The following is a 23,994-nucleotide window of genomic DNA, read 5'->3' on the forward strand; positions in this document are numbered from 1 at the left end:
CACACCATATGCACCTGAAGCTTGCCTGCTTCTCCTCTATAGCATTCCCACTACTCTGCCTGTGTTTGCTGGCTCTGCTAACTGCAAATGACAGTGGCTGGTTCCTTTTCTATAGCAAGCTCTGGGAAAATAGGTCCCCTCCTCTTTTGGGAGAGTCTATTTCCACATTTGGGTTATTATGGCTAAGAGAAGACATTTGCAAAATGTTTTATGTTTAATGAAAAGAGCAGAATAAACATTTCAAATATGGTATGAATTCAACTTTGAAAAAGATAAATATAGAAAAAATAAAGACCAAAATGCTGGACCAGGAAAAATTGTTTTTCTACTTTTCTGTATTTTTCCTCCTTTCTGAGATAAACATGCAATCCTTTTAAAATTCATATACATGTATTTTTTTTCTTGAAAATAATAAGAATGACTTGAGAATGGTTTGGTACACTACATCACTTGGTAAGCAAGTTTCAAACATATATACAAATAGCCATGGCTGCTGTGGCTTGGTTGGAGCGGTGTCCTGTAACCCAAGGGTTGCAGTTTCAATTCCTAGTCAGGGCACATTCCCAGGGTTTAGTTTCAGTCCCTGGTTGGGGCGTGTCTGAGAAGGCAACCAATTGATGTTTCTCTCACCTTGATGTTTCTCACTTTCTCTCTTCCCTTTCCACTCTCTCTAAAGCAAAGAGAAAAAAAAAAAAGTCCTTAGGTGAGGATTAAAAAATACAGGATAAACATACATTAACACTTTTAGTTGACATGCCACCTCTCCATCCTGCCTGGTGCTGGTGGTTCTGACCAAATGTGCCAGGACCTGGTCCTTTGCTGGCTAGCATTTGGCTCAGTAAACCCCTTCGTTCAGAGAAGCTTTTGGCTGTGAAAGATTTTAACACTGTTCTGCTTGTTAAACATTTTGAGTAGCATTCCAGGTTGAATAGATGAAATTACTATTGCATGTTTTTGTGCATTCTTTTATCATATTGAAGGGAAGCAGAGTTTGCCAACCCCAAAATACATCTTTTCGGGATATTGATTAGTTTAAACTGGTTATTTTTAAGAAATGAAAGACTCCAGCTGAAACTTTGCCCTTCACCTAAAAGAATTTAGATGGAGGACCTGCTCTAGGAAGGGAGCTCTCTTCACAGAGAGATGTAGTTTAATGGAAACTAGTGTGTTTCAGATGGGGGAACCTAGCAAGGCCATTTGGACCAAAGACCTCTCTGAGCCTGTTGTTGTTGATGGTCCAACAAACATTTGTTCACCAAACATCTGCTCTTCCATCTACCTATGAATTGTCCCCCCGAAGTCCCAGACCACTACGTATCTCCTTTGCTCCTTAGCTCAGGATGGCATGTAAACCTCAACTGTGGATTTGTCCTGGGGCTCTATATTTTTATGGAATCCTGTAATGTGCATGTGTAATTAAGTTAGGTTATTTTCTACTGTTAATCTGTCTCATGCCAATTATTAGACCAGCCAGAAAAACAAAGAGGGAACAGAGAATCTTCCCCTCCCTCAAATATAAAAGGGCTAGGTTTCTCTTTATATTCTTCTGTTTTATTTTTTTGGTATATTCTCAAATTTATACTTCTACGTGGTATATAAAACATTTACCCTGCCCTGGCCATATGGCTCAATTGGTTGGAGCCTCATTCCAATATGCCAGGGTTGTGGATTCAATCCCTGGTCAGTGCACATAAAAGAATCAACCAATGGAGGCACAATCAAGTGGAACAACAAATCCATGTTTTTTTCCCTCTCGCTCTCTCTCCCTTCCTCTTTCCCTAATCAATAATTAAAAAACAAACAAAAAAACAAAAAATATTATCCTAATTCCAAGTTATTTAAATTTTCTAATCGATTACAACCAATTTAAGATTAAACTGTATGGGATTCTTATGTACTCATATATCTTGATTATGGCCAAGAACATAGTCTTTTTAGCAAGAATCTTGAAATTCCTTTATAGAAAAGCATTTGGTCAGTTTGTATGAATACTAGAAAGGAAATGACATTGATTAATTAATGACCAATCTAAAATTATTTCAGCTATCTCCTGCCATATACTCTAGTCATCACCTGATACAGGGAACAAAGGTGAGCTTAAGGTCCCATGAACTTTTCTGGTCTGTATGCAGAATAAGGGTCCAAAGCAGTGCTGTGATCCCCACTGGCTGGGCTCTCTTTATTCATCTTCGTAGCCAGTCAGAAGTGGATTCACATGAGCATCATGGCCTAGAGCACAGTCATCATGTCCCCACAGTAAGGGCCTGGGCCTGACCCGGGGCCAGGTGGCCAGCTTGGGTTTCTCATGCTCTCTGGTGAGACTTCAGGAAGGCAGCATGTTTACTCCCACTCCGTGGAGTGTGACGACGTTGTGATAGCCCTCCACGTGGGAGCTGAGCCCTCCTGGCCATGGGCACCACTAGACACAGGCTAGTCCAGCTGGTGCCAGAACCAACCCAGCAGCCCAGGAATCTGGGACCCAGCGTATTGCCATTTTTGACCAGAACCACCCACTTAATGCCTTTGTTGTTAAGAAAGACAACAGTTGCTCTGTTTCCTTGGTGGTGTTTTGCTATATTTATTGAGACTGTGAACAAGGTAAAATCATGGATTGTTATTTTTAAAACCAGCCATAAAATCTAAAGGGACAGCAAGTATATTAGTGGTTTTGTGGAGCTGAGGGTAGAAACAGGTTGGCTGCACATGGAGAGAAGGGGGCCTTTCTGGGGTATGAAAATGTTCAAAAATTGCCATCCAGTGATGGCTGCACAATTCTGTGAATTTACCAAAACTCATTAAACTGTAAATGAAAACAAGCAAATTTTATGGTAAGTTATGCCTCAACACAGCTGTTAAATTTTTAAAAAGCAATAGCCACAGATAAATCTTTTGGGAGAAGCAAGAGCAGCGCTGTGTGCGTGTCAGACACTGAACACCAACGATCCACTTCTGATGTAAAGCAAGGGGGTCCTGGCAGCTCTGCTTGTTGCCTGTGCCCTGCCGTCTGATTCCTGACCCAGCAAGACATCTCCTGCGCCCAGACCCAGGCTGCTCACACCTGGGGAGCATGGAGCTCGGGGCTCTGCTGCAGGTCAGCACTGGCCCTGCACAGCCTGCATCAGCACCTCTGTGTCCCCATTCTCCCTGGGAGCCTGAACTCCCACCCCATGGGGGACTGTGTCTTGAACCTCAGGAAGGTGGCCTGAGTCCCAAGCAGTGGTTGAGGGCCACGCTCAGGCTCTGTACACAACGTGCTTTTGAGTTCTTTCAGGATTTATTAAGGCATTGAGCATGTGATTTTTAGCCCACTGAAATGAACACAAGGAAATACAACAGGACCTGAGGGACATGCTTTTAAGGTTGATGGTGAAGGAGTGGAGCTGAAAGAAGCGTTTAAAATATGCTGCATGGCACCCATGTCCCTCAGCTAAGAGCTCTGGCTCAGGGACTCCTGGAGAGCTCCCACCAGTGCCCAGCAGGTGGGTGACCGCCAAGCCCCCGCCCCCTCCTCAGGCAGCTGCAGGACAGCGCCTGCGGGTAGAGGACCCGGTGTGGCACAGGAGCTCTGACTCTGCAGGGCCTTGCAGGCCCAGGGAGGAAAAGGGGCGGGCACCCTTGCCTGGGTCCTGCAGCTGACCAGCTTCCTTTCCTTTTACAAGTCTCTGCTTCTGGGGAGAAGGGGAGGGTGTGTCCTTTGGGAGAAAACAGACAGGAGTGGGGAGGGAGGGGAGAGGTCAGCCCTCCCTTGGTGGAGTCTTCAGCCCGAAACCCCAGAAAGTTCATGGTCACTGGAGGTGCTGAATTGTCTCTCCACTTTCTTTTGGTCCTTGATCTTGAGTCCAATGTCCACCCTCTTCTCAAAGAAGTTCACCAGCACAGACTCAGTCAGGATGGATGCCAGTATCTGCTCGAAGGAGATGCTCCAGTCGGCGTCCACAGAGCCCCCGCTGTGGGAGGCGACGGGGGGACTGCAGACCTCCCCGCCCACCAGCACAGTGTCGTCGGCCAGGTCCTCACACTGCAGGGAGCCCGTGCTGACCACCGAGTAGGAGGACATGGACATGTCGTCTTTGGCTTCATCGTCAGACAGGTGCTGGGAGGGTGAGCCTCGGCCCTCAGCAGAGCCCCCTTCGCCCACCACTTGGCTCTCCTGTGGGGCTTTCCCAAGCTGGGCATCTCCATCAGCCTGGGCATTGGGATTGCCTGCAGCTGGTGGCTGTGGCTCATGAGCAGCACCCTGATTGAGGGTGGGGGCTGGGAGGCGGTCCTCCCCAGGGGCGCTGTCCCTGGGCTTCCTGCTGGGCTGCACCGAGAACCTCTTCCCCACCTCTCCCATGTGCAGCAGCAGGCTTGCCACCGTGGCGATGGCGTGGTACAGGTCCTGCTCCATGGGGTCTTCGCTGAACATGTTATAAAGCGTCTTACACAGCTCAATGAACTGCTCCTGTTAAGGGAAAGGTAGAGCAAGGGCAGGGAGGTGAGAAGAATGCTGGCTCTCTACCTGCTGTGGGCTATTGTCCCGTTGGTCACATCCACACACCTGCACCTGGTCGTGCCCAGGTTCACAGATTGGGACGACGAGGGTCATGGAGGGAGGCCTGGCCTTAGAAGGCCTTTACTCCCCAGCTGCCCTTCTAGCACAGAAAGAACCTAGAATCTCTCCCTGTCTTCATGTCCATCCTGTTAGCAGAGATGGACGCATTTCTATCATGACTCTCCAAACCCAGTGACTACAAGGATTTCTTCACTGCTTTGGAGCCACTTTGAGCCTTTTTTTTATCTTAAATCAGAAGTGGCTTCAACTCTGTGATTGACAAAGCTCTTTAGATGGTGCTGACAAGGCAATGCAGCTTGGTTAGCTGAGGTGCATGAGGAGGCCCCATTCCAGGTCCTGAAACCATACATAAAGGCTCCTGGCCTGAGAGGGGAAAGCTCTAGGCCGGGGCGCCCCACCTCAGCCTGGGTGGGCGCGCCCTGAGGGCTGAATAGGGCCACACTCAGGCTGCGGCTCACGCATTGCCTTTGGTTACATGTTTGGGGCCATGGCCTTGTGCCCTTTGCCAAGACGCTAGGCTCTGACCTTGACACAAGCCCTGGAGCCAGGAGCCTGCATGTGCAGAGCGCCCTGTGGGGCCTGGTGGACATAGGAGCAGGAGCAGCTCCGTGCGGAAGGTGGTGCATCAGCCTCTGCCTATCAGGGGTCACCTTCCCCAGGGCGCTCTGGCTTAGGACAGTGAGGACACGGCAGGCCCTGGAGCGCCTGGCTTGCTGTCTTTCTGGAATCGTCCCTGAGTGCCATCTGACTGGCAGGCTCCAGAGGCAGGCTTGAGAATCCCCTACTCTGGAGGACCCCACTCTGCCAGCGTGCTCACACGCTGACAGGGCCTACCTGGTTCATCTTGGGAAGGTCCTTAAGGGTCTCCTTCGAAACCTCTTTCTCCTTTGCCCACATTTGAAGGTAGTGCCTGTAGTCGGAAGGGCTGGTCCCCTTCTCCTCTGTGAGTTGGGAAAAAAAATTAATCTCCATCTACCTATCAAAAGAGAAAAAGGGCTGGGGGCTGGTAGTGGGTCAGGGTGTGGTCTGGTGTGGAGTTACCTGGGTTTTTTTATAAAACATGCCGGCATTTGGGGTGGTGGTGAAAGAACACCCGAGAATACCCATGGGTCTCCCCTGCATTATGCTAAAGTAGGTTTGACCTAAACTGATAAAGATGAGCCAACCTGTCTTCACCAAGATGGTGATGGAACCATGTGGAGACGGGAGAGGGGTCCTGGCAGAGAGCAGGCCCCTGCGAGGGAGATGCGACAGCCAGGGAGACTCTGGCCTGGGGCTGGTGTGGGCAGGGTCTGCCCTGGTGGCTAATGGGCCACACCCACCTCACAGCCTCCCCCTTTCCACGGGAGAGCCTCCTCGGAGAGAGGCAGGTTTGCCAGCTCCTGGGTATGGCTTTCCCGCTGCCCGGGCTCTCTCCTCGCAGCAGCAGTGGAGACTGGCCTGTGTATATATATACCTTCTCTTTTCTCTTGGACATTCTCATTTCCACCTCCTTCTCGCTCTTCCTGCCGAAGTGCTTCTGGATGACCGAGAAAAGAACAGAGAACGTTCTTGTTATGATTCCAAAGCCCTGAGGCCTGTGAGCAGGCTAGTCTGTGCTGTCCTGCAGAAGCAAGTGTGGCCCCTGGCCAGCCTACAGCGGTGCTCCTTCCTCCGCCTGGTAACATTAGCCCCAGAGCCACCCATGCTCACCTCCTCTTTCAAAGAAACACCAATCTCACCATGCAGGGTTTAAGTGAATGATGGTGCATGTTATGGAGGAAAAGCCCGAGAACTAATTTCTGCAGTCTCTGCTGAAAAAGGTCAAACTGAGAGTCCAAATTAGCAATTCAACCCAGCTGAGGAAGAAGTTTTAAATACAGTTTGGTTCTATAGTCTCTGAATTTCTAAAAGTGACACGCTGGCCCTGGCTGGGTGGCTCAGTTGGTTGGAGCGTCATCCTGTACACCAAAAGGCTGCAGGTTTGATTCCTGGTCAGGGCACAGACCTAGGCTGCACATTTGATCCCTGGTTGGGGCGTGTACAGGACGCATCCTATCCATGTCTCTCTTTCTTCCTTCCTCTCTAAAGTCAATAAACAATCCTGAGGTGAGAATTAAGAAAACAAGAGTGACACATCTGATGGAGTTGGCACACACTGTGCCTCCCACGGTGACCCTGGACTTGGTGACTTTGAACTCAGGGAGAAGCAGGCTGCCTTGCTCTGTGTGGGGTCATGCTGGACATGGCTCCTCTAACACCCCATAATGAAAGGCTGGCTGGAGGGCCCCGGCCAGAAGGAATGTGTATTGCTTTGGAAATTGGTTTAATTCTCTCCTTATCTCCTTTTGGGACCAGCTTCTTGTTCTGTGACTGCCTCCTTGACCTCTTCTCTTTGCAGGTACACACTGAGGTCATGCAGTTTAGAGTCATGTGTGAGACACGTGCCCCCTTTGTGTGGAACCCCTTAAAGAGGTGTTGGACTCAGGGAGGCGTGGTCCTGCTTTGCCAATCTGCCCCTGTTGGTGCTCCCTGTAACGTGAGTAACGAAGGCTCTGACCGCTCCATTCAGCCCTCCTGTGGCTGTTTCTGCTTAATCTAACAAGCAGGGAGATCCCCGGGCTTGACCTCCTGCGTTACACTTGCCCAGACCTGCTCCGAGGCGGTGTGCCCCGTGGGGGCCTCTGGCTGGTGGCAGCACCCCAGCTCCGAATGACCCTGCTGCTGTGCGGTGGTGGGGACCTGCTGCCCGGGGGCTCTGCACCCCCAGCCCCTGGCTCACTGGGTTCCAAGTGCGGCAGAGGCTCATCTGCCTGTTCAGCTTGGATGCTTGACATCAAGGTTCTCAGGCTTCGGGGGAAACAAGATGGCAGAGGAGTAAGTGGAAGCTACACTAACTTCCTCCCAGAACTAGTCTGGATTTACAACGTAATTTTGGAGAAATCATCTGGAATAACCAACCGAACACCAGCTGGAGAGAAGTCTTATAACCACGGAGAGACAGAAAAGGCCGCTACATCACAACGTGACCGGTAGGGAGTGCGGAGACGCGGAAGGGCTGGCTGGGCTCACACGGGTGGCAGCTGAAGGGGCTGAGAAACAGCTCAGCAGCTGGGGATTCCCCCTGAGAAGGGCAGGGTCTAAACCCCCAGCCGGGCTCCCCAGCCTACAGCAACAGAGTGGAAAGTAAAATAGTATCCAGCTGAGAAAAGCGAAAAGCCACAGGGTTTCTTGCTAGCCGGAGAGAAACAGCTGGAGAAAAAGAGCTCTTAAGCGGATCACATACAAAAATATTTTGGCCCCCACTTACCCTGGGCTCAAGCAGAGGGAAGACAGAGAGGACTGGAAATGCTTGGGGAGAGTTTGGTGTGGTGGCTTTGAGGGGAGAGCTGGGGAAGCGGCCGACAGGGTCCCAGTGCTGACTCATCCCCACACTGCAGGCAGACCATTCCCGGCCAAGTGACATCAGCCTGAGAGGAAGCAAAGGCCCTGCCTACAGGAATTAAGCTGCCACACCCACGGTCCTTAAGCCTGACAGCTAATCACAGATTGAATAGATTAACAACTAAAGGAGACAGACAAAGGCAGTAGATCCCTGGAAGTCTCCAACAGGCTGCCTAGGCCCAGACTGGTACTGGATCTGACGCCACCAGGGGCAGATCCAGGAAGTGCAGATCACTCTAAGAAGCATCAACAAACAATAGGAGTCACAAAAATGGGGAGACAGAGAAACAACCCCCCATCGAAAGGAAAGGTAGAGTCCCCAGAAAGAGTGCTAAATGAAATAGAGGGGAGCAAACTATCAGATATGGAATTGAAAGCATGGATTATGGAGAAGCTCAATGAGCTCAGCGGAAACTACAAAGAACTCCAGAAAAACTACAGTGAACTCCAGAAGAACTATAAGGAACTTACTGAGAATTATACCAGCATCAAAAAGGACATGGAAGCTATCAATAAGAGCCAGGAGGAAATGAAGAATACGATCTCTGAATTGAAGAACACAGTAGAAGGAATTAAAAACAGGCTAGAGGAAGCAGAAAATCGGATCAGCGGGCTGGAGGACAATGTAGACAAAAACTCACAGACAGTGCAACAAAACGAAAAAAGGCTGAACAAGACTGAAGAGGCTCTAAGACAGCTGCAGGACAACATGAAACGTAATAATATCCGTATCATAGGAATTCCAGAAGGAGAAGAAGAAGAGCAAGGAATAGAAAACCTCTTTGAAAAACTAATGACAGAAAACTTCCCTAACATGAAGAGAGAAAGAATCATGCAAGTCCAGGAAGCACGGAGGGTCCCAATGAAGGTGAACCCCATCAGGCCCACTTCAAGACACATCATAATTAAAATGCCAACATTCAAAGACAAAGAGAGAATCCTAAAAACAGCAAGAGAGAAACAACTAATAACATACAAGGGAGCTCCAATAAGGCTATCATCAGATTTCTCAGCAGAAACACTACAAGCCAGAAGGGAATGGCAAAATATATTCCAAGTAATGAAAAACAAAGGCCTACAACCAAGAATACTCTACCCAGCAAGGCTCTCATTCAAAATGGAAGGTGAAATAAGGAGTTTCCAAGACAAAAGAAGGTTAAAAGAATACATCTCCACCAAACCAGTATTGCAAGAGATGCTAAAGGGTCTGCTTTAAGAAGATGAAGAAACAGAGAGAGACAGAGAGGAACATGAGTACAAAGGGGGAAAATGACAATGAATAAGTACTGAAAGAAAGAAGGAACTTCTACCATTTGCAACAACATGATTGGAACTAGAGAGAATTATGCTTAGCGAAATAAGCCAGGCAACAAAAGAAAATTACCTTATGCTATCACCTGTTAAAGGAAACTAATGAACAACACAAACAAATGAGCAAAATTGAACCAGAGGTATGTAAACGAGGAATAAACTAACAGTAACAAAGGGGGAGATGGGAGGGAGAGAAGTGGTAAGAAGGGGAAGGGTCTAGTCAAAGAACATGTATAAATGACCCATGGACATGGACAACTGGGTGGGGACTGAATGTGGGAGAAGGGAGGGACAGGGTGCAGAGAAGAGGGGGAAAAAAGTGAGACAACTGTAATGGAAAAACAAACAGAAAAATTTTTAGTGGGGGGAAAAATAAAAATATAAAGAATAGAAATGCAAGTTCAGTGAATATTAGAAGGACAAGGATTTTCCTTCACACTGTATATATTTTCTCCCTATCTGATCCCTCCAGAATTTGGCATTCTAAAGAAGTAAGTAATGACCTAAGTTTCTTTGCATAAAACTAATAAGACCAGTTGTTAATAACGATTTTTTGACTAAGACTTTGACTGGAATGTCATGACTAAAGGAGACATGATTGGGCTTTGGTTGTTACCAAAAAGCCCTGAGCAACTGGGACTGACTTTCAAAGGTAATAAAAGTCCACGAGATAAAAGGCCTGGTACCTTGGATGGATGAGCGGTCCATAGCAATCTTTCCAGGGAAGGAACGAAGGTTATTTTCCTGAAAGATGGCTAGAAGGGACCTTAAGGCATAATGGAAAACCAGGAGGACCTGGAAAAGACAGGTGTTTACAGGCAAGGCTGAATGCCAGGTATGTGGCTCAACTTCTGTGCCCTGAAGGGCAGACTGAAGGTCACCCTAAATGTTCCTTGCGTAAGTTCCAGCAAAGCAGAACTAAAGATCATAAGTGATCATTTGCTGCTCTTGTTGTGTTTATGCAAATGAACAGGATAAATTAAAAATGAACTTAATGCAGTCCCTTTAATGACAAGGAGGGTAATCTTAGGGAGAAAAATCAAGATTCAAGGAAGATCACAATGCCCAGTGGTAGACTATAAAGTAGTGCAGCTAACCGTCTTTAAAGTTTCTTTTCATTTAAAATTTGTTTTCATTTGAAAGTTAAACTATGTCTGTGGCATTATCAAAGATGTTTAATTTACAGGCGAGAAGAATGTCAAATGCCTTGCAACTGGATGTCTTTCCAATAAGACAGTCCTACAGATTTAGAGACTTGTATGTGGGTTATGTTACATAAATTAACATGTTTTCTGTTTTCAAAGGGCATAAGCCTACGATCTCATTACCTGAGTGATTGTCTGTACGTATAGGCCTCACTTAATCCTGTCTGCATTGCTGCCTCCTGAGACTCAATGGTTTGACTGAACTAAGTGGCTGGGTTGGTGAAGAACGGGGTGGTCTGTGGGCTTCACTTTAAAACTGGTTTCTCTTTTCTATCCTAATGGCTTGGACAGAAAGAGCCCAGAGGCCTGAGAGGGGGAAAAACCTAAAATATTTCCTTCAGTCCAAACTAAGTATAATGGGCAAAAGGGTTTGGGACAGATGAGATGTACCTGGCATACCTTCCTCCAAAGAAACCCTTCTTTTCCCTAATGTGGGACATTGAAAAATTAATACCTGTCTTTTGTCATCTAGTGGTTACGGATTGAATGATGTCCTTTAACCCTGTTGCCCCCAGAATACAACAAGGATGCCAGCCTGTTAAACCAAGCATGCCGTTGTCCAGAGACAGCCAACCAACCTGGAGTCTGCACGATCCTTCCCCTTGTGGGAAGGCCACCCTCCCCTCCACACCCCCACTCTTATTAGGGATTTCTTGACCCAAGGGTAGGTAGGACGACGACCATGTCCAGCTTGAAGCAGCTAGAGGAGCTCGAGACCTTCGTCCATTGTCCTTTATAAGATTGTAAAGGGTCTTAAGTCTGAGAGGGAGGGATTGTTATTTTTTTATTGTTAAAATATTTAACTAATTAATTATTTAAAAAAAAAAGAAGAAGAATATATGAAAGGGTGAGCCATGGGCATGGACTTGGGGAGGGGATTGTCGGGGAAGGGGGGTGCTGGGTGGAGGGGAGCAAAGGGGAAAAAATTGGAACTATTGTAACAATATAATCAATAAAATATACTTAAAAAAAAAAAAGGTTCTCAGGCTTCACAGCCAAGGTCACGTAAGCCTGTGACCCTGTCTGCAGGGCTGTCCACCTTGGGTGTGTCACCCTTGGTGTGCACTGTCCTCCCCCACCCCCAGGGGCCACAGGGTGAGTCTTGGTCAGTTCAGTAAGTGTGTTCTACCTATCGGCTTGGCCCGCCCACCTCCTCCCCTTCCCCTGACACTCCCAATGGGCCGGAAATGCAGCGTGGGGGTGATGCCTGCCTGGACGCCACAAACACCCTTCCCTGATGGAAAAGGCATGGGGAACATGAGAGCGCTTTTCAAGGACAGTGCCCACTGCCCTGCTGCCCGTCTGTGCTGTGCTGCGGTGACCGCATTCCTGGTCCCCCAGGAACACAACAGCAGAATGCCTGCTGCACACACTGCAGCGCTGGTGCGAGGCCTGTGCATGAGCCCCCCGCCCCGCCCCCGGGTGGCGTGACCTCACTGACTGCCCCCCACAAGCACAGGGGCCTCCCCGCTCCTTCCCAGGCCCCAGGAGAGTGTGGTTCTGGCCTCTGAGGGTTCAGCCACATAGACAGGCGGTACCCTGGGACTGGGAGCTTGCAGGCCTCCTGACCCTGCAGGGGACCCTTAGACAGATGAAGCCCAAGGCCTTGAGGAAGCCCAGGACCCCGGAGAGCCCTGCCCTGGGACTGACTTTGAGTGTCCCAGGGCAGGCGCAGGTCCAGATCTGCGGCCAGAGGAGACGCTGGAAGGGAGAGCAGAGGAACAGAGGGTAGAGGGAAGGAGAAGCCAGAGTCCAGGAAGGCAGAGACAGAGAAATGAGTGAGAATACCCCAGAGACCTGCCTGCAGGGAGAGTAGCACCTCGCCTGCCACCCCACTGAGGCGGGCTGTCCGGCAGTGCTCACCTTCTGAGGCGCTGTCTTCAGTGAAGTAGTAGGTGGCTTCCAGGGCTGACTCGGGCTCCTCCGGGCTCAGGGCTGTGCTCCGAGAAAAGTGGGGACAGGGAGGATGAAACAAGGTGACTCTCAGCAAGGCCCTCCGGGTCCTGGACAGCACTGCCCTCCCCCCCCCGCCCCCACCACTCCCAGCTCCGTCCACAGGGCATGTGGTCAAAGTGAAGCCAGATTCTGGCTCCTGCTACTTCTTTGACTTTTACATTGTGTTTCAAAATGTAACAGGTGTCCCAGGTAAAAATTCAGTCAATGCAGCTGGGGGGCCAGTGACTGGCCCATCTTCTTCCCCAAGTGGCCCAGAGGGCCTCCTGGGACGTTCTGTGCCCCTGCCAGCGTGCGCACACAAGTGGTCTTCTCTTCTCACTTCGTGCATCCTGGACACTGGGACACTGGTCCACATGGGGGTATCTCTGTAAGCAGTTCTGGGATCTGCATGGTTTTGCGGGGGCCCGCTCCTTTGTATGGAAGGGCACATGTGGGGAGCGGCAGGGCGCAGGTCCAGGTCCACTGCAGCACTGGACAAAGCAGGCCCCTGGCCCGGTGCAAGAGCCCGGCCTCTGCCTCAGTGGAGTCGCTGGTGGCCAGCAACAACCTCCTTGCAGGCACGTGGAGGCCACCGCTGCTGCCGCGTTGCAGGGAAAGCCAGCCACAGGTGGGAGCAGGAACAGCAGGACTTCCCAGCTCTAGCTGTGCAGAACAATCCCTGGAACAACCATCTGGTGGAGCCCCCAGCCGAGTGTGGCTTCAGTATTTGGAAAATCACTCGAGGTGACACTGGGCATGGCCCAGGAGAGCAGCTGCACCCCACAGCAGAGTGCCTGGGGCCAGAATCTTTAGCTACTTAGTCACAGTTCTCTCTGGGACCCCGCTTTGGAGAGCTGTCCTTGCGGGCCCTGCCCACAGCCACAAGACAGGACTCCCCGGGCCACCCAAGGGCCCTCAGAGATCACCTGTAGCTCTTGGGAAACTTAAGGGCAAGCTAATGAATGCAAGGTGTCTTCATTTCCAACTTGAGTCTCCACTCTGACTCCCCTCCTGGCTGTTCAGCGAAGTTGCCTGTGCTCCCCCAGGCCCTAGCCCACTGACCCAGACTGCACTGTGTGACTGCACTGTGCCATAGCACTAGCTCGTGGGGAAGGGGGAGCCCTCCTATGCTTGGCCCCCCCAGAGACCTGTGCCTTGGATGCTGCAGGGCCAGCTCCAGATAGGCAAATGCCCCTTGTGGGGAGTGGGAGGGGCGGCTCTCACCTGGGAGCAGGTGAAGCTTGTAGAGCACCTTGAGCTTGTCTGTCAGGTCTCCGTGGTACATCCCACCTACGGAGGGAGGTCAGAAACAAGGCTGGCTGACAGGAAGGCCCCCAATGCCACCCTGGCCCTCAGGGCCCTCATCTGCACACCTTTCCTGGGCCCTTCTCACAGCCGGGAGAGTCCCCAAGTGAGCCCAGCTGTGGGCAGCACAGCGCTGAGGGAGGAGGGAGCCCCACGGGGCCTGCACGTCTCCAGTGGAAACTGGCACTGGAGCCACTTACTCATCCCTGTCACGAATTCCTTGAAGTTGATGAGTGAGTCCTTGTTTCGGTCCAGGAGCCGGAACATGCGTCCCGCCAGCACGGGTGTGTGGGAGCCGCAGGCCCAGGGCGTCAGGCTGGCAAAGAGTTCCTGGAACTGGCTGGCGTCAATGCGGTACTGTTCCAGGTAGGGCAGGCTGGGGTCCCGCCGCACAGCTGTGGGCCGGCTGCTCCCCCAGTACTGACTGGCCAGGTGCTTAGACTGCAGGGGGTACAGCCAGGTGAGGTGGTGGTCAGCACTGCCAGGCTGCTCCATGTGCCCACCCTCCCCCTCCAGCCAGGGCCGCAGAGACCTGAGTGGTGAGCTAAGCCAGACACGGCTCCCAGGACCCCTCTGGAATCACCCACACTGGAACACAGGTGTAGGGGCTGGGACAGGTCATGGCAGGCTTGGCTGTTCTGACCCTAAGGCCACAGCACAGCAGCCACCTTGGAGGCTGGACCAGAGGCAGCTGGGAAATGACCAGAACTGACCAGTGTGGGCTCTGCTGTCTGTGCCCACTCTTCACCTTTCCACTCTTACATGAATAGCACCTGAAACTGTCTGGAAAGGTCCCTTTTGTCCCACCCTCAAGCAATGGGGTGAGAAGGCATACGGCTGTTCTGGCCTAGCAACAAACAGTCTCCTACAGTCACAGCACCCTGGGCCTTTAGCTAAAACCGCTTGGAAAAAAAAATCTCCTTCCCCTGGGGTTACTGAGAGTAATGCAGAACTGCTGCTGACAGTCTGGCCACCCTGTAGGAAGAGCAGTGCTGAGGATGCCGAAGGTGGGGAGTCTGACGCGTGTCTGAGTGCCTGGTTCCAGCCAAACTTGAAGCTCTGCGTTCTTAGGCTTTAGTCACATGAGCCAGTGATGTCCCTCCTGTGTCAGCTGACTCGAGAGGACTTTCTGACCCTTAAGAGAATGTCCTGCCTAAATGCCAAGGATTAAATTCTACCACGAGGCATGTGCCCCGAGGCTGTTTTCAATCTCCTCCTATGGCAGGAGGCAGCTGCACTAAGGGCACCTGGCCGGGCATGTCTGCTGCTGTGCTCTGGGCAGTCACCTTGAACACCACATAGAGGTCCTCCAGCTCCTCAACTGAGAAACCAATGTCCCCAGGGATAGCCCGGACCTACCAGGAAAGAGAAATGAACAGATGGATTCTCAAGTTGCTGCCATGGGAAAAGCAAGATGAGCTTTGGGAGACTCCCCACATGGACGAGGAAGGAAACACCAACCATCCTCTCGCTGTTGCCTGCTGGCCCAGCAGTCGAGGGCAGCCACTCAGGAAAGAGAGTGCAGTCCACTCACTTCCCTCAGCTCCTGTCTGCCACCAGAGTTCACACTCCCTCCTGCTTTCTGTCCTAGACACCCAGCCGGAAACAGGGCAAGGGGTGGACTTCCGGTGGCTGCTCTCTGGTCCCTGGGCAGTCCCTGACAATGGCTCTTTGGAAGATTCTAGAACTCCTCAGTAAATTCTCCCCCCGAGATGAGTGGGACAGAGGTTTAGAGCAGAGGTATGGGGAACTGGGTAGGTGAGGGTGGCTGAGTGTCACTACCTAGGGGCAGGGGCACTGCCAAGTCAGAGCGCTCAGTGCTTGGCTTGTAGACAATGAATGTCAGATATGTTTCCCAGTGACCAACCCAGGGGCAGAAACTATGACTGGCACCCAAACCTGACACCAGGCCCCCAAGAGGTGGCACCTGCCCTGCCAGGAGGGGAGGCCTGGAGACCACGCAGCAGGAGCAGTCCATGGGCCACCACCCCACCTCTACCCTGCTGGCACCTGGGGCCTCCCTACCACACTCCTCTTGGCCGTGTCCTCCAGGGACTGGATCACTTTCAGCCTCTGTTTAAACCGCATCTGTTCAATGTCGTCGGCCCTCAGGCTGCCGAACTTCTGCTGGCCAAAGGTGACCCCGTGAGGCCAGGCAGGCCTGCTGAAGCCACCTGCACCCCAACAGGCCAAACATCCCTTTGAGTGCTGACCTCATAGGACACTTTGATGAGGTCAAAGATGTCCACCTCTTCTGGAGGGTCACCTCCACTGGTCAGCAGGGCATGGAGGTGTGGGATAGGCACAGAGACACTCTGCTTATTGATTACATTATCCAGATATCTGCAGGGATTAAAGAGACAAGGCACTTACCCTCTGCTAAGTGATGTGGGGGATCTAATTGGCATAGCCCCCCATAAACAAGGGAGTCTGCAGTGCTGAGCATCCTCCAGAGGAGGAATGCGGGAGATGAGCCCTGGGAAATCAGTCACCCCTGGAGGTAGTGGAGAAGGCCTCATCCCCTGAGGCCTAAGGGAGCCCGGCTGTGCTCTAGGGGTCCCATGAGTAGGACCTCCTAGAAGCTCAGACCCTACCACACCAGAGGAAAGCGGCATCCCAGTTGGAGGGATGTGCTCTCTCCCTCGGCTGAGTTCCTGGGCACATGGGGACTGCCTGGTCAGGGAGAAGCAGGGACCAGGAGAGAGGTGCAAGTGGGGCTCAACGTGGGGGTGTCAGGGACCTGCTTCCCCAGGGACACCAGCCTTGGGACAGGGCTTGGCTCTGGCTGCCAGGACCTCAAACCCTCCCAGCTCCCAGGGCTGACACGTGGGTGGGAGAAGGCAGCTGATCTGCACCCACAGGCCCTGTTCCCGAGGAGGGGCCCAGGGTTTGGGGCATGAGAACCAGCGTCAGACTCTGGCCACTGGCTGAGAGTCCTGACACTACTCTGGACAAAGCACAGGCCTGCAGACTCTTACAGCACCAGGGCTGGCTGAGCAGGCATGTGGCAGTGTCCCAGGCTGTCCCGCACAGTCAGCATCCCAGGCTGGGCAAATGCGTGCCCACGGCCAGTGTAACTGGGCAGAGCTCAGGGTCCGGGCCAGAACGAGGCTGGGAGGGGCCTTGATGGCGCGGGTGTGAAGACCAGGCTGGGGACTTGGCTCCTTTGTACAGAGAACCACCAGTGATACAGGGAGTCCCTATGACCCAGGCGGGGAACAGGCCAGATTCCAACCAGAAGAAGCCCTGAGGAATGCAGGCAGGTGAGAGAAGAGCAGGGAGAACCATGAGGAAGCAGGCCCGGGGCCCAAGTAGGAGTGGTCATGGAGGGAGGAGCAGGATCCACCGAAGCATCTGTGAGGACGAGACACAGGGACTGGAGAGGAGAAGGGTGCCAGGATCACTGTTCGGTGGCCAGAGTGGGCCCAGTGTTGGCCCCTTGGCCTGGGTGGTGGGAGGGGGAGGGTGCTGCTGGGCCCAGGAAGGCACGAGCTGGAACCCTGCTCCGCCCACCGCCTGTTGCCCAGCAGGCCCTCCTGCCCTGTACGGTTAGGGCACCTTCTTTTTTATCTTCTCCAAGCCATGACTGCTGACTCCTGTGCCATTTGTCTCCAGGAGAAAGGAGGCTCCATCCTGCCTCCCAGAGCGTCCCTGACCTAGCCCTGGCTGGGCACTAGTAAGCAGAAGGGAGGTGCTTGGTCACCTGCCCAGGACGGTCATGGCCTCGCCCTCGTCGCTGCAGCCCAGCAGCTGCTCCATGTTGGCATCCAGGACGGCCAGGGCCACCTGCAGGACTACCTTGATGCCCTCGTAGAAGAAGCAGTCAACAATGACCACAGCGCTCTCGAAGGGCATGACGCTGAGGAATAGGGTGAGGAACCAGGACAGTGAGATGCTGGTGATCACCCCCAGCTCCTGCATCTTGTCGGACAGCTGGGGTAGGAAATCCCTCGTGAGCTCTTCGAAGATGCCTTGGTCCACCAGCGCCCCTAGTGAGAGCACAGGTGCACAGTAAGCCCTGCTCGCGCCTCTATGGCCCTGCGTGGGGCCGGGCCTGAGGGACAGGAAGCCCCAGGGTCCCTGGCCGGCTCTGCCACAGCGGGGGCTGAAGGGTGGCAGGGTGGGAACGGAAAACAAGAAAGAAGAAACCCTCTATGTGTCCTATCTACAGCTTCCAAACCGTTGTGTAAAAAGAAGGATTTCTTCCATTACACTGGATTTTCTTCTGGGAATACATGAATTTCTCCCTAGAAGTGTCATAACAGTGGCCTCGGTGGCTGCTGCACCTGCCCTGAAGCTGGCGAACAGATGCGACTCTAAAGCACCCCAAGAGTGAAGACCCCCAAAACAAATAATAAAGGACATCTTGAAAGAACAGACATAATTATACACATCATAAATTATGTCAGCAAGTGTACTTGCACTAAAAACACAGGCTGCCCACTGAGCCTATGAGAGGTGAGGCTGGGGAACAGGTACACGGGTACCACGTGCTGTAGGTATGAGGCTGGGCATTTTCTACAATAAAAAGTTTAAGAAGAGTTAGATGGATAGGCATTCAGGCACCAAGCTGACTTTTAAAAACCACCAAAGTGTAACATGTTGTCTTCCTGCCAGCCCGTCCTAGGGAATCCACAGGAAACCTGGCAAGCCAGCCGAGGCCTGGTGTGGGTCTCCACTCTGTAGCCTTTCCACCAGTGCAGTGTGGTCTGGGGCTGCCTGCAACCTGCGGCACGGCTGGGAGGCCTTGGGCTCCCATGTGGGACCTGCTGGGTAGGGAGCCTGACCTGGGGAAGCCCTCGCCCCCTGGGAGCCGCCAGGCAGCAGGCACTCACCCACCACCCTGGTGTTGTAGTAGTCAGGCAGCATCCGCTCGCAGAGGGCCACCAGCAGCCAGAAGGCCTCCTCCTCGCTGCCATAGAGCAGAAGCACCGAGGTGACAATGTTCATGGCCTGTGGGCACAGAGACGGTGAGGGAGGCTATGAAGCCGGACACCAAGGGAAACTGCCCCTCCCCCACAGAGTTTTGCTCTACAAGCAAGTCTGGCAACAACAAACCATCCCACACTGGGCTCTGTGCAACTTGTAAAAAGCAGTTTGCAGACAGCCCATTGGACACAACCAGTCAGCCCTTCCGTCACACTGGCCAGTGGGCACTTGGGAAACCGAGAGGGTAGACATGAGCACATGGCACTTCCACAGGTGTCCGTGTCAGAGCTGGGTCACAGGCACAGATGGGTGTGTGTGTGAGTGGTGTGTGAGGCTACATGGCTACAGGGGGCTCTGGAGAGATGGGACCCTGCACACCCCTTAAGGAGTGACAAATGAGCTGTACAATTATTTAAAGCCAGCTTGCCAGCTTCCCAGGCACTGCTAAGATGTCACGCAGAACAATAGCTGCAGAAAGTGACTTTTGGGGAGTTGGCTTGCTTCTCTGAAATCCAGAGAAGTCTACAGGAAACAGAAAGCCATGTGACCAGGCAAGGAAAATGCTCAGTAGAATTACAATGACATGCACCCAGAAAGGCACATCGAAGCCACAATGAGGTGACACCACACACCATTAAGATGGCTGTTATCAAAACACAGAAAACAACAAGTATTGGTGAGGACGAGGAGAAATTGGAAGCCTTGTGCATTGCTGGAGGGAATGCAAAATGGCTCAACTTCTGTGAAAACAGTATGGTGCTTCCTAAAAAAGGGAATATAGAATGACTACATGACCAGCACTTGTCCTTCTGGGTATAGACAGAAACTGGCTGACGGCAGGGACTAGAGCAGACACTGCGTGCCCAGCAGCACTCACACAGCCAGAGCGTCACTAGTGGATGGGTTAACCAGTGCAGTCCATCCATACAAGGTAACGCTATTCAGCCTCAAAAGGCAGGACATTCTGACACGTGCTACAACATGGGTGAGCCTTGACGACACTGCTCATGAAAAAACCCAGTCACAACAGGACAGACACTGCAGGACTCCACTGCTCGGAGGTCCCTGGAGTAGCCAGGGACACACACAGAGAAAGGCCTGTAGAACAGTGGTTGCTGGGGTTAACTAGGGGACAGAGTGTCAGTTTTACAAGATGAAAAAGTTCTGGAGATGACGATGGGGATGGCTACACAAAGATACACTTAATGCCCCAGAATTGTGCACTTAAAAACAGTGAAGACGGTAAATTTTACGTTATGTATATTTTATCACACACATAAACCAATGCAATGACTCCAGGAACCATACCAGAAACACACAGAGGTAACTTAGTATACAGCATGGAGATGAGATAAGCAATTAATATTGTTTTAATTACATCTTTTTCTGTGGTCAGGCACTTCCTGGGGGAACAGGTATGTGAGGCCATGGCTCAGGCCCAGGGCCAGGGGAACTGCTCCCATGAGCCGCTGGTGGGGTCCCCAAGCCCTCACCTGGCAGTAGCCGATAGTGGGGTTTCGGAAGGCATAGGCGGTCAGCACCCGCCGGAGTGCAGCGATGCCCAGCTCATTCTGGAAGGCAGGGTGCTCGGGCATGGAGCGGTGCAGGTCGCGTTCAATCTCATCCGTGGCCAGGCTGCATTTCCCTGTGGACTGCTCCACCAGGTCAGCGTAGTAGCCAGGGTGAGTCACCATCTCATTCCAGGCCCCTGTGGAGACACAGCGGGTGGCTGGCTCTCTCCACCTCCCTCCTGGGACTTTGGGCGCACTGCCAGAGCAAGCTGAGCTGGCAACAGACCACAGAGGAGAAGGGGAACTCTGGGGTCAGTCATGTGGTGTGAGCAAAGGTTCTCTCGTGACTACTCCTTGGAGGGGTCACCCTCACCCAAGTTCTGGAGGCTGATACTCCTCCTCCTGAAACTGTCCAAGTGGCTAAGGGTGGGAGTGTGGTCAGAGTCTGTCCTGAGGACAGGGGCACTGGGGGCTACCAACATCTCCTGCAGGTGGGAAGGTGCCGGCCGGTGCCAGCACCCCACCCTGGTGCCTGCTCCCCAGGACCCCCTCCTGGCGTGGCCCAAACAAGGCCCCACCACCAGGAACCCCATCTCGGCCCTGTGAAGGAGGGCAGCTGGGTCGGCAGGGTGGCTCACCGGAGAAGAGGAGCCAGAGCTCCCCGCGGAGGCCCTCGGGGATGCCCTTCAGCACCAGCTCCCGCATCTTGGCTGTGCGGTACATGCACACGCCACGCCCGTACTCAAAGAAGTGGATGTTCCATGACTCCTCCTTCATCTTCTCCTTGGCCTGTGGAGAAAGCAGCAGGGAGAAAGTGAGTGTGACCCAGGGTGCAGGGCCCATGGGCTCTCCTGCCCTCGCCCCTGACCCAGCGTGCTGACCAGCAACCTCAGGCACCCAAGGACTTACAGTAGAACTGCCACAGCACCGCCCTCAGGTGGCAGGCCCACAGCTCCCTGCAGACCAGGGCTGCCGGGCTGGCACTGCCCATGACAGGCGGAGCTGCAGGCTGGCCCTGGCTGCCCCGGGCCTGGGCCTGGCACGCAAGGGAGCCCACACTCCAGGCTTACCCCTTTGGCCCCCAGGTCCTCTGCCGGGGCATTTCTCTGGAAGAGTTGGAGCAGGCCCTTGGAAGCGGTGGGTGCCTCCTGTGCAAGGGAGCTCTGGCGGCTGCCACAGGGTGAGGTGGGGCTGCCACACTGCTCCGATGTCTCCTGAGGAGCTGGTGACGACTGGAAAGGACGACACAGAGGAGGACGCTGAGCCTGCAGGCCTCCTTCATGCATTCAGATGCTGCCTAGGCAGCACCTGGCCTGGGCGAGCAGGAGGCCATGTGCCAGCCTGGGCCACCACCTTGCTGGTCTGCCGCATACCTACACTGTTCTTCACCAGGTCCACCCATGCTGGCCGACTTCTCACTGGGTTGGTCTGCACCCCGGTGGGCCCACCCTGGAAGGCCCTCTCAGGGAGGTCAGGGACAGGAGAGAAGAAACCAGAGAAGGCAGCTCCTGTGCCGCCTTAGGGCCTGGCTGCAGCACAGAGTCCTGGCTCACCCTGTACGGATGGCTGCTGGTGGCGACTGCCCTGACTTCCCAGACCCCTGGCCAGTGACAGGCTCTGGTTGGGATGGTCAGGAGAGAGCACTGGGGACCCCATGGAGAAGGAGCATGGGGCCATGCAGGGAGAGCGAGCAGAGACCTGTCCATAACACAGGCCCAACCCGACAGCCTGAGCTGCCCTGTCAGAGTGACAGGGTCCAGACTGAGGCAGTTCCTCCTGCAGGGGGCCCTCCACGACTACCCACTGATGAGGGGAGGTGGCCTCTCCCCCTCAGGCTACCCATCCACTGTGCCCCTGGGGCTCTGAAGGTTCTGGGGTTTGCTGGCCCATGTGCCTCTCTGTTTTGGACAATCAGGCCAGCTTCAGACTGGGCTCTGGTCAGTGGTCTGCTGCTCCCAATGAGGCTGCTGGGGCTTTGGGGGCGAAGATAAGGATAGAGGCCCAGAACTGGATATAAGGAGGGGCCCCCACCAGTGGATCATCTCTGTTGTGGGTCACCTCCCACAGTGTCTAACCTGCATTAGGGGAGGCCCCAGGAGGGCTGGAGCCTGGGAATCTGCACATATGGCCAAGGGAAAAAATCCCTGTGCATTCTAGGAACATATGGTGTGAACAATATGGGGCTGGCAGAAGGAAAGGGGCGCATTAGGGACAAAGGTCTGCAAGGAAGACCTGACCTTTAGGGTTCTTCCCTGGCTTTCTGGCACCTCTGCCTCCAGACCTCACACCACCAATACAACAAGCAAGTTCTGAGTCGGGCCCCGCCCCAGCCCCAAGGAGGTCTCCTGTCCGTGTGCAAACCCACCTCCTCAAGGGAGCACTGGCGGCAGAGCCCTTCAGGCCCAGTGTGGGTGATGCCCGACACCACCCTGCAGGGGAGCTCGCCACTGTGGGCAGTGCTCTGTGTAGGGTGTGGCCCTTGACCTGGGGGTCAGGTGGTCCAGAGCCAGTGCCCACTCTGGGTCTCCTCCCTGCAGCTCCTTCCCTGAGTGCCCACCGCCAAAAACAGTACTGCTCCTGGGTGACATTGTCACTGTCTCCCTTTTGCCAGCAGCAGCTCCCCAGTTCACACGGGGGCCCATCTCTCTCCTCTCTCACCCATGCTTTGTGGGTTCTGCTGAGGCCTGGGGTGTTGTAACCCAATGTCACCAAGGAACTCTGGGGAACATCAGATGAGCCAAAGAGGAGGTAGGGTTTCTGCCATCCTGGTGCCACTGTAGGTGGCAGGAGGCCATGTCCAGGGGGCAGAGGCCAGCATTGATAACAGAGGCCACTGCATGGGCTTCTCGGCCTCCTGGCCAGTAAGCTCTGTCTTTGAGTGCCAGTCTGGGCTGGGGCTTCATCCCCTGCACCCTCCTGCAGCTCAGATCCCAACAGATGGCCGGTGAGGCATTCTGCTGCTCCGTGCTCCTGCAGGGACCACCCTGCAGCTGCGATGGCTTCCCAGGAATACAGGGGAAGTCCACTCTGTCAACACGTACAGTGTATCATATGTCCACTGTATGGCAGGTGAACAGTTCTGAATAAAAAAATTTAAAAGAAAAAAAGAAAAACTCTGCTAGGTTCACATCCACAGTCCACCCCTCTGCCCCAGCTGGTGTTCTGAAATGAATCGTGGATCCACTAAATACTTTTTCAGGACAAACTGCTAGAATCCAGGGGACAAGACCCCAGTCTAGGTCACAGGTATTCTGATGCAGTATTTTTGAGTATTTTGATGGCTAGGGTCACCCTAACTTCTCTGTCTCCTTCGACTCATTAGCAGATTCTGGACTCCGTGTGTCATGCTGTTGACTCACCGGGGAACAGGAGCCTGAGGGATCTGCTCCCGGTTTCACTGGCTGTTTCTGAGGCCCTTGTGGAGGTTCTATTCAGTGAGTCATTGCTTTGGGTGCTTTTTGGACTCCTTGGCTGTCAGAGCAGAATGACCCCCCACACCCCTGTGACCTCAGCGCAGCTGCTGACTCAGTGTCTACGCAGGACTGTGCTGTACGCAGTGGTCTGACCTCGCCTGTGGTGGCCGGGGTTGAGCAATCACCCTTTCTCCTGGTCTTGCTGAAGGTGTTGTCTGTGGGCTTTTACTTTTACCCTTGAAGTTGCTGTGTGCATTTCATGAGGTAGTTTGACCAGATGTTTAGATGACCCAGCCGAGGCCACCTGGCCAGGTGAAGGCCACTGCAGTCAGGCTTTTCCTCCTGGCCTTCTACCAAGCAGCCCTTATCAAGGCCACTGTGACCGCCCTATGCCATCTCCAGTGGCC

At 53.2% G+C, this 23,994-nt stretch overlaps 1 protein-coding gene across 1 annotated transcript in view; it reads right to left on the minus strand.

The window, feature by feature from the left end:
• Window positions 1-2,549: 2,549 nt before the first annotated feature.
• Window positions 2,550-23,994, minus strand: part of TBC1D9B (TBC1 domain family member 9B) — a 41,505-nt gene continuing 20,060 nt past the window's right edge. The window contains exons 8-21 of the mRNA XM_090290444.1: window positions 21,245-21,406; window positions 20,813-20,963; window positions 20,157-20,371; window positions 18,570-18,687; window positions 17,438-17,723; window positions 15,948-16,077; window positions 15,760-15,858; window positions 15,021-15,089; window positions 13,935-14,175; window positions 13,654-13,719; window positions 12,358-12,429; window positions 6,012-6,074; window positions 5,390-5,496; window positions 2,550-4,444 (exon numbers count right to left, since the gene is read on the minus strand). Of these exons, the coding sequence (XP_090146570.1) occupies window positions 3,758-4,444; window positions 5,390-5,496; window positions 6,012-6,074; window positions 12,358-12,429; window positions 13,654-13,719; window positions 13,935-14,175; window positions 15,021-15,089; window positions 15,760-15,858; window positions 15,948-16,077; window positions 17,438-17,723; window positions 18,570-18,687; window positions 20,157-20,371; window positions 20,813-20,963; window positions 21,245-21,406 (2,466 nt within the window). The 3' untranslated portion in view covers window positions 2,550-3,757. The remainder of the gene's footprint in view (window positions 4,445-5,389; window positions 5,497-6,011; window positions 6,075-12,357; window positions 12,430-13,653; window positions 13,720-13,934; window positions 14,176-15,020; window positions 15,090-15,759; window positions 15,859-15,947; window positions 16,078-17,437; window positions 17,724-18,569; window positions 18,688-20,156; window positions 20,372-20,812; window positions 20,964-21,244; window positions 21,407-23,994) is intronic.

This window comes from Furipterus horrens, unplaced genomic scaffold, assembly GCF_987537825.1.
Source record: "Furipterus horrens unplaced genomic scaffold, mFurHor1.1.pri manual_scaffold_10, whole genome shotgun sequence".
Classification (NCBI taxonomy): Eukaryota; Metazoa; Chordata; class Mammalia; order Chiroptera; family Furipteridae; genus Furipterus; species Furipterus horrens.